Genomic DNA, 14,902 nt, shown 5'->3' with positions numbered 1-14,902 from the left:
TAATATCATACATCACATTATATCAGCTAATCAAACACACAAGTATTCCGGCCAATAACTTTTGGCATCTTCACTTTTCTGCCCTCATTTTTAAGGGGCGCTAGCCCCTCCTATATACAGGTTTAATGTTTATTTTTAGTTCAATGTTTGTTTTAAAAACACCATTGACAATGAAGGGAAAATGTACGTCATCTTGTCCCTAACACACACAACATTAAATCCCATTAATAATAAATAAACAATAGTTTGTTTTGACAGTTTGTTTTACATCATCATTACATCACCTAATCATAGCAACATGAGTACAATGCCTACAACTACAATGCCTCCATGCAGCTAGACAGATAAAGGATAGGTGGGCACTATAATAATAATGCATTTTATTTATAAAGCACTTTACATTCTTTCGAATCTCAGATTGCTACAGGGTTTAAAAGCATTGCATTAAAAACAGCATAGGCAAACAATTTCATGGGACCCAGGCACCTAGGCTAGGCTCAACTATTAAAGGGTCAAGTTAAAACTAGGCAAAATAAAGAGGCCAGGTGTAGCTAATCAATTGTGATTCGTGAGGCGTCAATAAACTGCGCTTCAGGTACACCTCAACTGTGGCTGCACCCAGGGCATCTGGACAGCTCCACGTAAAATTGGCTATTAATTAGTTAGCTAAACGGTAAAAACCTGGTTCTAGTTTTAATTTGAACCCACCTGGCTGGTGAAGTCTCTCAGCTCTTGCTCCAGTGCGCTGCGGGCGTTATCCAACATGACGACTTTGTAAACCACCAGACATTTCGCCGCCATGTTGGACATCATGTTTGGGCCGTTGTTGTTGTAGTAGGGTTGCTGTGGTCTGGTCGCCATCATCATCATCATGGTGCTGTGGTACAGGACTCTGGTGGAGCCGTGGAAAACGTCGCCACGCGGGTTCTTCCTCACCTCAGTTTAGAAGGGTTTTAGCAGTCACGCCCGTTGATGAAGCTGCTTCGCACAGGTGCTTCTGTCTCTATTAATGCACGTGTGACTGAACCACGGCACACGCACAAGAGACTGACACGTGGTGGTATCCTCAAACTGGACACCCGGAAGAATTCTGGTTCTATCTCTCTGCAAAGATATGAGTCTTTGAAACGCAATGCAATGACTGATCACACAATTTCTTTACTGGGACCCTGAAGAAGACGAGCACGTGTTTCTCTTCTATATTGGGTGGAATAGTGCACTTGAAAGAATTCTGGTTGTGTTCTGGTCCTTCAGCCCGGAGAACTGTCCACTTGAAAGAATTCTGGTTGTGTTCTGGTCCTTCAGCCCGGAGAAGTTCTCGACCTGCCTGCTGCAGCACAAGTTGCACAACACGTTCTGTTTCAGTCGGAACTGAACTCGACTCACCTTGGCGTTTTCTCTTCAAACACGGTGTGTGGAAGAACTGAGGTAAAATTAACCTGATAATTTTTTTCTTCTTGGGGTTTTATGGCGGTTGGCGACCGTGTGCTGTCGTCGCTGAGTGATTCTTCTTGTTTTACGGTGGCCTGGCATCCAGCCTTATGTCTTTATGTGATAATCTGTAAATGCTGGTGCGTTCACATGGGCGGATGAAATGATGCAAAGACGCGTTGTGTTATGAGTTGATTTGGAGCAGCTATGCATCATTGCGTCTTTGCAACGTCATTGTCGCTGGCTTCCGTTGAAAATGAATGGTACCCTGCATCGTTTCATCTGCCAACGTCCCAACTCCTTGGCACGTACGTGTTTCCTATTATAGTAAATATGATCAGGGCTACAACTTTTTAATTGGGGCCGCCACGCCACACCTATTAATGCAGTTGTGTCCGAGGCCTTGTAAATGTATTCATGTTTCTGTTTCAAGCCACATGGATTAGGGACTTGGAGGTGCGTACAAATACATGTCATGTGAACAAAATGTGTTCACATGCTGTGATTTGTTCAACAAATCACAGTGAACAGTGAACAAAAAGTAATTTATCCGAAGCCAATAGAATACATACAAAACAATAAGAATAAACAAATCAAACACAATGTTGTGGACAAATTGCTGCTGCAATAAATCAGAAAAAATACTTTTTTCTCTGGCCAAGATGGCACACTGGCTTCCTCACATGTTGGTTGAAATGATTTAATCATTTGTCCCATACTCTTCATTGGTGCTTAATGAAGCATAAGTATCATGGTTCTAGTTGATGGAAAGGGGCTGGGGCAGGGGGGCCACACACATACAAAGACCCTATGTGGATCCCCCCCCCCCACCACCACCACCTGTTTTAATGCTTGAAGTGTGTATTTTCTGATTCTGCCAGGTACCAGCCTGGAAAAATTTCCCAGGGGGTTAAATGGGTATCATTAAGATTCAAGCACATCTTGACTCTATTTCAGGACAAAAACTGCAAAAAATGAGCAGAAAATCTACAGTAGGCCTATATATAATGGGGTCCATGTATGTGTTTTCTTTTTTTAACAGGATCCCTGGTAACTGGCTGGAAAAAAGTCCTAAGGGGTTCATTTTAACCCTTTACACCTATCCCAAACATCCGCACCCTAAAATAAAAAGGGGATTAAATCGACTAGTTCGATTAACTGTTGGACCACTACTCTTTCAATGTCTGCAGGACAGGTGTCTCAGGCACTGATACAGCAGCCCAGCTAGCCCCTTTCGGGACACTCTGTTACCTTTTCTGAAGTTTGGACGCCATAGGGTCCCTGATCGCTTATTCCACTCTCCATCAGACAATGGAAACGTGTGCGAAACGGCCAACAGCCAGCCATCCAGAATGCTGTGTGGATCAACAGGGAGTCCAGCCAGTTGGGTTTGACTTCACAAACGACACCCACCCAGTGGTCAGTACCGGCACTGACGATAGCTGCTTTCCAGGATGAAAACATTGTAGCAGAGGACGAGTACGTCTATTAAGTTACCGCAGAGCTTAAACACCTGCCGACCAGAAGGGTCTTACCCGGTGTGCACGCCACATGAAAACAGTGCCAGAAATGGGTCTACAGGCCGGGCAACCCCTGTCATCATTCTCATCACCTTCATCCACACTTCGCCTTTGCCACCTTCCTGGAAGAGATAAAGATGTGGATGAAACGGCTCCAAAAACTGTCTGAAGCCATTCTAGTCGGCACCACACACCAGGTTCAATCATCTCCCATAACAAGCAGCACCTTTTTTTGGCCGGGCCATTCCCCTCTCATCAGTCATAACCACTCTGGGCGTAATAATGGAGCCTCACCTGAACTTTAAGAACGTTAAACGTCTGTGTAAAACCTCCTCCTTCCTCAGAGATATTGTCCCACACTCACTGGAGTCCCATCCACGCCTTTGTCTCCTCCAGGCTGGGTAACTGCAATGCACTTCTCATCGGTATCCCACTAACAAGAACCTTCAAAGGCTTCAGTACATCCAGAACACAAACTCACAGAGCTTGTAGATCGGCTATTTTTGGTGAAGACGTGGTGTAGATGGGACAAAAAAAAGTACAGAGCTAATCCAGGTTCAGTTTAAAAAGTCTAGACTCCAGAAGGTTTAGGATGGCGGTTAACCCATCCTAGCTACTGTGTATTTTCAGAGCAGTGGGGTTAGGGGTTAAGCGTCTTGCTCGGGAACACTTCGACACACAGACTGGGGCCAGGCCAGTGCACGAACCGGCAGGGACCATCTGTTTCCCAGGCGGTCGGTTTCTCTCCCATTCAACTGTGGCTGCCCTAGAAAGAAGGGAACCAGATGGAGACTCTCCTCACCACACTGGGCGACTCTTAACAATTGGGCATCGGAGCCTCCTGGCCTCGGGGAAGCGAAGGAGGTGCAGTCTCAGCATCCCAGGACTTTGTGTTTGTTGAGTGAGTTAATGCAGTGGTTCTCACACTGTTTGATGTCATGGACACACTGTCATGGGGCAACCTGTGCCCTGTAGACATTAATGAGGAACTTTTCATACACACACTGTACAACTGCCTCCCAATGCAGGCTGGGAACGAGGTTTATTATGACTGAAAGGGTTTTTAAATGTTTATTGTTGGGAAGTGGAATTATTTGTGGGGTCACCTGTTTCTCCTCTGCAGTGCTGGCAATCATGTTGATTGTAAACTGTAGCAGAGGAGAGGTGTTTGCTTAATCTCTTGTTTGTATCATGTTTTGGCTTTCTGTGAATGAATTGGCGCCTTATGTATGATAAGTACTACCCCGTGGACAGCACAGTGTCAACATGCATTCTTCCTAAGCAGTCTCCCTGAGCAGTGAGCACACACCAGAAGATAATTTAGAATAGCCTATTTTCTACATATCTTTCCTCCATAATTTAGTCATTAATGGGTTCAAAGTAAAAATCCTCCTCCTCTCTACTTTCAAGCGATGCTGAATTACAGGAAGTAATCGTGTTCTCCTTCTCCAATAATTATGATATATTCTCGGATTGTGTCACTGAGAGTTTGATATTCTTTATAGCACGGTGGACTTAGCCCGGCTTTTCTTAATTTGTTTTTGAAGTCTATAAACACCAGTCATCATTATCCCTGTCGACAGAGCCCAACATATCTTCAGTAATGTGGTGACACTGAGGGGTCTTTACTGTAGGGAAGCCTATTGTCCCCCTGTGACCTACAGGCCCTGAAACACAAACTTGTCACCCAAGGGGAGAGCTACCAGGGCCTTTGTAGAAGATTTTCCCTGATGTGATTAATACTGATTATAGTTTCTTGGTTTGTTTGATTTCTTTAGCTATCAAGTGTTTATGCAGTTCTGTTATTTATATAATATTATTTATATAATATAACTATTTATTTTTGCCCAGGACTGCCATGCACTGTCTGTGAAAATGAACTGGCACTTTGTAGAGGTAAATACAAAAACCTGCAGAAACCTGTCAGGCAATATAATAATTATTATAATACTTTATTTATATAGCACCTTTTTTGACAAAGTCATAAAGTTTTGAACAACATAAAAACAAGAGTGAATCATAATATATAACAGTTACAACAACTAAGGCTGTCGTTTAGAGCTTTAACAGTTAACAGTAAAATCTTAAAATCAATTCTAAAAGTTACTGGCAGCCAGTGCAGTGTGGCACTGTTTGCCTCAGGGATGCGCTTACATTGTTGTTTTTTTATTGTTGCATAACTGTTGTTAATTTGCTACAGAAGATGTGTTGGACTCATTCATGTGTTATAGTTTGTTACATCATGTATTTTATGTGTACAATTTGGTATAGGAATCATGGCTAACATTGATAGTTGATAGTTGTGTAATGCGCACCCTCCTTTTGTATAAGAGTCAGTTGGTTGGAGACATTGTTAAGTGTGTAATACAAATAAAAATTCCATCAAAAGTCGTTCTCATGACAGCTCCTAAACAAAACAACAAAGTTTATTATTTGGCAAACCTTATTTATGCATTATAATTCCATCAACGGCTAAATGAAACCTTTGGGCTGACAACCTAGTTTATGTGCATGTTTGAGTTGCATGGCTCAGCATCGTTGACTTTGACCATTGATCATCAAGTTGCACCAGATCCAATATTAAATGAACCGCTTGCACCCTAGTGTTCCTGTTCTGGGGCAGACATTAGAAAAAAATATATAATCTACAAGCCCAAAATGTGAGTTTGTAGACCGTTTATTTTCAGTGAAGATATTTGTATTGGAGGGAATACAGTAGTGGTCCGACTAGTATAGAGCTCTGGGCCAGGGGGTCCCCCTGTCAAGTACACCTTGTGTTGTGATTTGATGATGACGCAGGTTATATCGAGTCATTTTGGACGGAGTGACAGACAGCCTCAATTCAGATGGCTCTATTAAAAGCTGACTAATAGATAGCCTAGTACCTTTATCCAAGGCACCCATTCACACACCTATGGCAGTGGAAACCATGCAAGGCATCAACCAGCACATCAGGAGCAATTCGGGGTTCAGTGTCTTGCTCAAGGACACTTCGACACTAAGGGCCGATTCATACTTTTATTTTACCGCTGTAGTGCCGAAATGATTTCGGCATGTCAGAAACTTTCAGTAGCACCGAAGAGCCGACTTTAGGACGGTACCCGTCCCCTCGAACCTCAAATGACGTCACATTGTAGGCTCTACAGACCCGAACCGACTTTTATTCGGCTCTAAAATAAGAGTATGAATCGCACCTAATTCTGGGGAAGCCCGGATTCAAACTGGCAACCTTGCGGTTGCCATCCGGCCACTCTACCCCTGAGCCACCGCCACCCCTGTGTATTAAACCTAAATTTAGACCTAAAAGTCTGTTATCAATCAGCCGTGCACTGCTTCTAACTTCACTAACAACTAGATGGCAGCACAGTTTGTTGTTTCAACATTGTTTAGGATTGTTTATGACATAACGGGATGAGTTGCTTGTTTTTGTTCTATTGCTTATGCTTTCTGTCCCACATTCCTTGCAGCTGAGCAAGTGAATGGATGGGTTTTTACCTATATCATCATGCATTGTGTAAAGAGACAAAGACACTAACATCATTAAACCTGGGCATGCTCAAAATGTGAACAAAATAAATTCAAATAATGTAAACAACCCCCCCCCATGCTTACACATGATACTGTATGAGATTTCTATTAATATGTTGGATTCATGTTGATGTGTATTTCAGACATTTAACCACTTACCGTAAATCCTAAATACTTGACGTTTGGCCTTGTCCATGTTCTGCTCTTTTCCCCCCCTCTACATAAAAATAAAATAGCAGATCTTCAAGCTCACAATGTGTCGCCTTGCAACATTATTTTTTAAAGCTTGTAGATTGACGCCCTAGAGGTCCCGGACCCCATGTTGAAGACCCATGATATAGGGCTTAAGTCGTTAGGGGGAAGTTATCTGTAATGTTATGTCATGCCTGTGCCATTGAAACTGCCTTATAGGCTTGCAAGTTGCCATAGGCTTGGTTAAAAGGAATTAATGTCCATCCAACTCATTCCAATTACAGGGTCTCCAAAGAGTCCTTGGATTGCTATTTTTTGGCACTGCCTCACCGTGCCAGGAGTGGATGATTTGCACGCCTGCTGCCTGCCTTCCTTGATGTGGACTTCAACCCTGATTCTGTTACCCATTATCACCATGGTAAGCAGTATACCATTCATAAAAAGTTGATAGGACAGACAAACCTAAAATAAAAACAGTCAAAGCGATACTGTCACAGTCACATGTATCGTTTGCCTTGTTGAACTGTTTTGCATTTTCTTTATTATTGAACATTTTGATTTGGTGACAGCTATGTAAGGTTGGGCTTTGCAAGAGCCCAGAACTTCCCAGGCACAGAGAGTTCTGGGTAGGCCTATGTTCTGTTCGAGGTAGTTGTAGACTGTTATAGTATTCCAATACTTTTGTACTTTTACTCAAGTAAATTTTTAATTCCAGACTTTTACTTGTAACGGACTATTTCTACATTGCACTATTGATAATTTTACTTGAGCAGTAAAACATTTGAGTACTTTTCCCACCACTGACAAAATGTGATACTGTAGTGCCAGTGGGTGGGAGCTTTTATCACTGGCATGCTGACAGGGCTCAGTGCCTGCGCAACAGCCTGACAGACACGGATAATGTGCAAACCTTTGTATGTCAATGGCTTTACTTACATGGAAAAGTGAAAAAGAAAATCAACCTAATTCTTCTTTCGGCCTCTGAAAATGTGTGTGCCACATGAACAATAACAAAGATGGAATTGCTGAGCCTGCGCAGCTGATTATCACATACTATAGGCCAATTTCTTTATTCTTTGGAGGAATGCATGGTGGGGTGGGTACTTTGATTTATCTTCTGCTTCTCTGGTGCCTGTTGCAATATGGCATCACGATTAGAGTGGAGGGGGGAAAAAAGTTAAAGCATGTGGGACAAGTTTTTCACATTTGGCAAGTTTGGCACATTAACCGTGATCAAAGTCAGCCAAACGCCAGGGAATGATTCAGCGAGGGCTGCAGGTGTCTGAAGCTAGATTTACATGTATCCACTGGGGACACGGAGAGAGAGAGAGGAAAATGAGATGGTTTCGTGGTAATCGGGATGGGAAGTTGGCAGTGAGGATTAATCTGAAACCATGCATGTCCTCTACTGAAATGCTACTTGTTGTGCGCAATATGGCCATGTTCCAGTCTTACAAGGGAACTGATTTGACTTTAGAGATGTGGTTTAAAGACGTGCAAGGAGAGCAGTGTGCTTTTGTAATGGAAACTTTAACCACTTGAACTTTAGGGCTTGTAGGCCCCCCCTCCAGTTTCCCTCTACACCTGCACATCTTATGCTACTGTGTTGCGAGTTGCGAGCTTCGTCCCCCAGAATAGCGATTGCTATATGGTTCATGTGGTGGTTTATTCTTCTTTGTGGTGTCTGTCCCAAGTGGAACTATAGGAGGCAAGAAAACATGAAACAGAGAGAGAAGTGCTGAAGCAGCGAAGAGTCGACGGAAGTCGTGTGATTTTTGCTGACAAGAGAGCAGCTCAAACAGTAAGCGGCTTCATCTGGATTAAACAAGGCATCTTGGCGAATAGATTGCAATGGTAACAAGCTGCTGTGGAAGATTAGAGGAAGAGAGACAGGAGGGGACATCTTAGTATATTAAAAGATGCAACGGCATAGGAGAATTGTCCTTGCGTGTATTGTACATGGACGCTTGGGCATGTCCAAGAAACGCGTTAAGAAACACGTTATTATTTAAAACCATTACAATTTAAGTTGGTTTGTAATATCGCCTGTCTATTTGCACTATTTACTTCTAAAGGAACCGGCAGCTAGTAACGCAAGCATGCCAAATGACATAAAACACCATGAAGAATGAATGAATGATGCATTCCTATGGTGTTACTGCTAATACTATCCGTGTTCTTTTCTTTGAGTGCTCTTTGCTCCAACATGTCAAGCTGCTACTTGATCTAGTAAATCTTGTGGGTCGGGCGAGGAGGAAACTTCCTTGAGTATAACTTGCATGAAATCGATTGTGTGTGTGTGTGTGTGTGTGTGTGTGGGGGTGGGTGTGTGACCTCTGACATTTAGGCTTAATGCTGAAGACAACACCTGAACCCTGGATGGCATAATATTAAGTATTAGAGTTGGAGTAATAGTTTCATAGCAGTCTTTTGCATCATTTTAACCACTTGTCTTAAGCCCTATTCGACAATGTTCAAGAATAGCCAATCAACAAGCTCACAACTTGTAGAGAAGTTTATTTTGTATGTTTTTGAACATGTATTATTTGAACTTGTTTTGTTTTCTCTAAAGCGTCTTTGATTACTTAGAAAAGCGCTATATAAGTCTTGTGCATTTTTTTTTTAAATATGCCCAAACTAGGTTGGCCAGCCCAAGCACATGGCAAATTGAGGCAGTTCTGTGTGCATAATGTACTAATCAGTGGTTCTCAAAATTCCAAGTCGAGGACCTCCAAATTAATTTGGATGCAGACCCCCCATCAGAAAACATTTGGTGCCAGGGACTCTCATACATTTGTATTGCTAAAATGTTTCAACATTTTCAAAAATGTTCAATATTAGTTTTTTGCAAATAGCAGATCTACGAAGCTCATCGTAATGCAGTGTGACATGTTGTACGGTATAATGTAGTTTTACAGTGGTTGAACGGCTGTTGATGCTATATTAAATAATTCCTGGGGATCCAGACCCCACTTTGAGAACCTCTGCCCCGCTAGCCTGGGCACCATTTCATTTGGGGTATATGATCCGGTCGCGGTCGGGAGCGGATGATATCGTTACGTCATGTTGTAGTATTGTTTTGTAGTCGACAGGCAGGAACAATCAAACGGAACTTCCTTTTCCCTCAAACCGATATTTCTCAATAAAAGCTGCAGGTTACGAGAGCTTTTATTGTTATTCTTCCGGTTTGAGGGAAAAGGAAGTTCCGTTTGATTGTTGTTGTTTGAGGTGGAAAGTCTGGTGAGGCGAGGTTACTGACCCACAGAGGCAGCTCTGTGTAAATGTACCATTCAACACAGTGTTTCTGTTCCCTACAATACCTCTAGTGGCAGGAAGCTGTACTGCTTACCCACATACTAATAAAAGGTTACCGTTTCATTGGGGTATTCGGTTTCATAGTGTAAAGTAGCTAAGTACATTTACTCAAGTACTGTACTATAACTGTACTGCCATTTGAAAATAGCCGATCTACAAGCTCACAGTGTGAAACAGCACATCTGCCCAATGAGTAGCCTACTTTCTACTTTTGGTACTTCAAGTAGATTTTGATACCAATATTTTTGTACTTTTACCCAAGTAAAAACAGAGTATTTCTACATTGCAGAATTGATACTTTTACTTAAAACATTTGAGTACTTTTTCCACCACTGGTCATCATGTTGCCATAATTTGCAGCAGGCTTTCCCATTCACACCGATATCTGTTGCTTCTCAGTATGTTACGGTTGTTACCCAAGATAACTTATGGCTGGAAAGTCTGCCCCGGGGTCTCCTCCCAGTGGGACGTGCCTCGAGGACCTCCCTAGGGAGACAACTGAGAGGCATCCTAACCAGATGCCCGAACCACCTAAGGCTTTCTAGGCAAAGAAGCAGCGACTCTACTCCGAGTCTTGTAAGAGATTATAGTGTCTTCTTTGGCACGAGATTAATTTAGTAACCCATTCTCATCTGTCACCAGAACAAACTGCATTAATTTGTCCTTGCACCCATTTATCATATGCTCCCTTTTGTTATTCATTTGGTAGAAATTCATGAAGTAGAATTTTAATAATAAAGTATAATCATGAGCTATAAATATAATCTAGTAAATACATATCCAAAATGTAATCTTAAAAATGCCCAGACAGGCCAGGGACAGTGGAGAGGGTTGTGGGTGCATTAATAAATGCGTGTCTGTCGTATTTGAAAAAGGTACAAAAAAACAAAAAGAAAACGTTACAGAAACATTGAACAAAAAAAGAAATATTGGGGAGAAAAACAAAAGAAACTTAACAACTTTACAATTCCCCAATTAGAAAATAGTGGCAAATCCATCTTGCTTGATAATTATGTTGACTGGTTAAATTAAATTAAACTTAAAGGAGAATTCCATACTAAAAGGCTTTCTTACCTTTCTTTGTAGTTGTTACGTCCCCATCAAAGAGGTCCAGGTGTTATTTTGTGCAAAAGCTCCTTATTGGCTATTTCCCCTACCATAAGCCCTAAATGAATTGCATTGAATTGAATGGGATGTATGGGGTGTTGTGCTAATTCGCTTATTTCCATCGAAATAAGTAGTAAAGTGTGCCGCTTGGGTTATTATTTACATTATGAAGAGAGGATATATACAAAGAAATTATAATTTTGAGCGATGGAAATAAGAAAATTAGCACAACACCCCATACATCCCATTCAATTCAATGCAATTCATTTAGGGCTTATGGTAGGGGAAATAGCCAATAAGGAGCTTTTGCACAAAATAACACCTGGACCTCTTTGATGGGGACGTAACAACTACAAAGAAAGGTAAGAAAGCCTTTTAGTATGGAATTCTCCTTTAAACTTGGTCTTTTAACTGCACCAATATTGTATACCGTACTCTACTTCTTAAAAATGTGTACCATGGCTTCAGGAAATGATTCACACTCGTTTCAAGAGCTGAAGGATGCCATTTTCACTACATTTCTTTAAAGATGGAGTGCTGTGATTTCAGACAGTACTTCATTAGACCCCTTGTTATTATGTGCAATGATGTCTTCCCTTTGTATTTAGGGTTCCTTCTTAGAGGCTGAAACCTTGACAGTCAAACGTGCCAATGAAAAATATAGTGATCACAATATCGTTTTTTGTTTTCCATATCTATGGAGAGAATAATACACTTATATTAAATATTGGACATATCACACGATAAAGGATTTTTGGTGGCACAACCCTTCTCTGATAAATATGATTAGCATTGTAAATACTACACTTACAAATATGACAATTATAGTTGCTTGCCCGATGCTGATTTCTTGGGACTTTGTATGAAACAGGCAGTATATGGCAGGCTCTTTCAAATAGTCCGTCAGAAGAACGTTTTTGATGCTTGCAATGCATTCAGCTCCACCAATGTCAGGCACTTTAGTCTCCAACTCGTTCAGGATCATCAACCATTGTGAATCACAGCAGTTGAAATAATTCCCGCTAATATACATGACGTCAAGGTGTGCAGATATGTCTCTAGTCAATGAATGATTTAAAGACCTAAAGGCATTATTCCTTATGTCCAGTTCTCGTAGAGGAGAACAGCTTAAGCTGCCGGGCACGGCGTCCAGGCAGTTGTTGGAGATGTTTAGATGAGTTAGCACTGGCAGGCAGGGCAACGATAGGCTATTCGTGTTGGTTTCACTAATACTGAGGGATTCTAGAGTCCTCTGCAAGCCCTCTAGTGCACCCACTTGCATGAACATGTCTGGATTTCCTGCAAGGTTAAGGGAAACCAAAGGATTCTTCTCAAAAGTATCTGGGTAGAGAGTCTTTATGCCATTTTCTTTAAGGTTGAGATGTTTAAGAGTCTTCATTTGTCCAAATGCAACGCAAGACACGTTTGACGATGTCATGATTTGTTGTGCTGAATCGGATGGTCCTAAATGGTCCGTGGGGGCGCACGGTTTCACAAAATTCTCCTGCAGATTGAACGTTTCTAGGTTTGTAAGGGCCTCGAGAAAGAGGGGAGAAATGTGTACAAGTCCATTGTTTTGCAGGGTGAACTTCCTGAGGGAAGAGAAGGAAGGCTGCTGATGGCATTCCAACAGCCTAGTCTTTGTAATATTATAGCTGATGGTTTGCAGACAGTTATGACTGAAATTCAGGGTTTCCAATGATGTGAGAAGACTGAGAGTTTCCATCGGGAAATATCTGAAGTTGTTGTTGCTTAGGTCAATGTAGACCAATGGCATGAGCCTCCAGTTGGAGTATATGTTCTCGTTTTCGACCGCGTTGTCCTCGTCACGTGTTATCTCTTTATACAGAGAGCTGGCGTCAGAGACAAGTGTTGCCTCCTCTGAATGAGAGGCGCCAACCATATTATTCTGTAAATAAAGATACCTCAAACGATTTATCTTTGGAACAATTGGGAAATAAAGGAGTTTGTTATGACTCAGGTCTAGGGTTTCAAGCCTGTACTGCTTGTGGTCCTCCTGTGTGACAAAAAACTCAATTGAGTTTTGACTGAGATTCAAGTATTTGACCCGATATAATTTAAAATCGCAGATATGGGCAAGATTGTTTCTGGCCAAGTTTAACGACTCTAATTTCCATAGTGGTTCAAATGTCCCTTGTTCTATGTGGGTTATAAGATTATTATCGATGCTAATGGTTCTCAAACATTTGCTGTCTTGGAACAAGTTGCGTGTTAGCCTTGTTAAACCATTGCCCGCAAGTTTGAGCTGAACAAGTGAGGATTTGTTTTGAAGGTAAAGTTCCGCTGCGTCGTCGTCCAAACCGTTCATAGATATATCCAACGTCTTCAGCCTGCTGATGGATTGGAGGGCTTTGCTGTTACTGCCAAGGTTGTTGTTTAGAGCATTTCTGGCCAGATTTAACTCTTCAAGCCGAGCCAGGTTTACGAAAGCCCCTTCGGAGATGAAATCCAGCTGGTTGTAGCTTACGTCCAGGCGCTGCAGGTGTGGCAAACCAAGTGTGTGCAACTGTGTGATGAAGTTATTGGACATATCCAGTCTCCTAAGCCTCGCGTCCAGATTATCAGGAACAGAATAGAGGTCCTGTTTCTTCCAAGATTGTTCCTACAATAAGAGAAATTAGTGAAAGTTATAAGTCTCCCACAAGTCTAAAGAACCCACAAGCAGCGAGTCTGCTATGAGTCTCTCTCTCAAAGCGGGGTCCCCACTGAGTGGGGTCCCCAACAAAAATAATGAACAGCACAGTAATACATATATATAGATGTCGATCCCAATTTCAGAGAGTTCACCAATATCTGATGTTTTGACTGTTATTTTGTAAAATAAAAAAAATAAAGTTAAATTATGTATGTTAATTTTCAATATATGAAAATAACTTGACTTGAAACGACCAAGCAAACCAGTAAATATAACATTGTGTGTGTGTGTGTGTGTGTGTGTGTGTGTGTGTGTGTGTGTGTGTGTGTGTGTGTGTGTGTGTGTGTGTGTGTGTGTGTGTGTGTGTGTGTGTGTGTGTGTGTGTGTGTGTGTGTGTGTGTGTGTGTGTGTGTGGGGCGCCTACCTGTGGATTGTAGTACAGTGTTCCAGAGACACGCATCGCATGGCCAAATGTCCAGAGGAGTAGTAGGATATGATGGCAGGCCATTGTCTTTCTGCTGCTGTTGCTACTGTACACCGTTCTACTGTAGTCTGGTGTGACTGTCAGAGCTCACATGGACACACATAAACATACACACCCATTTATAGTTGCGCTAAAAAACAAAAAAAACAGCTGTGGACATCAGATAGGCTTTGTGAACACTGTGTTATTAACACAATAAACAAAACATAAGCACAACAGACAACACTATGGAGCATTATTTATAAAGTAGTTTCTGGGTAATAAATAGGCCTACTGTCTTTAAATCAATCAAGCAGTGTTCATTTGGACAGCAAATCGTTCTGAATAACACTCTATTTAGTTTTAGTCCTATTTTAGTCATCTGAAATTGATTAGTCTTAGTCGGCTATCAAAATCTTAGAAAAAAGATTAACAATAAAAACTACGATTTTGATAGTCAATCAAATGAACGCAAGTCACTTTAACATAATGAATTAGAATTACCCTGTTTTCTATCTTCTTTAATTTGAGCACATCCTAACATTTGGAATTGACTAAGGGGCTGTCATATCCAGTGGAAAACACCACCTCCAAGCGATTATTATAATGTTTGTTCCTGCTATAGTCTTGGGAAAACGGAAACCCTTTTTTCTAAAATAGACGAGGAACAAATAAACAGAGTAGTGTGGA

The 14,902-nt window shown here is 41.6% G+C and overlaps 1 protein-coding gene across 1 annotated transcript; it reads right to left on the bottom strand.

Annotated features, from left to right (window-relative positions):
* Window positions 1-11,723: 11,723 nt before the first annotated feature.
* On the bottom strand, window positions 11,724-14,253 carry LOC308322606 (transforming growth factor beta activator LRRC33-like). The gene is made up of 2 exons (XM_080773975.1): window positions 14,174-14,253; window positions 11,724-13,716 (listed from the first exon to the last, which is right to left on the bottom strand). Exons 1-2 carry the CDS (start codon window positions 14,207-14,209, stop codon window positions 11,830-11,832), a joined length of 1,923 nt encoding a protein of 640 aa, XP_080630101.1. The 5' UTR covers window positions 14,210-14,253; the 3' UTR covers window positions 11,724-11,829.
* Between the last annotated feature and the right edge of the window lie 649 nt (window positions 14,254-14,902).

Source organism: Protomyctophum bolini, assembly GCF_963924005.1.
Source record: "Protomyctophum bolini genome assembly, chromosome: 10".
Taxonomy (NCBI): domain Eukaryota; kingdom Metazoa; phylum Chordata; class Actinopteri; order Myctophiformes; family Myctophidae; genus Protomyctophum; species Protomyctophum bolini.
Note: the sequence above shows the minus strand (reverse complement) of the source record. Positions and strands in the feature narration are given on the sequence as shown.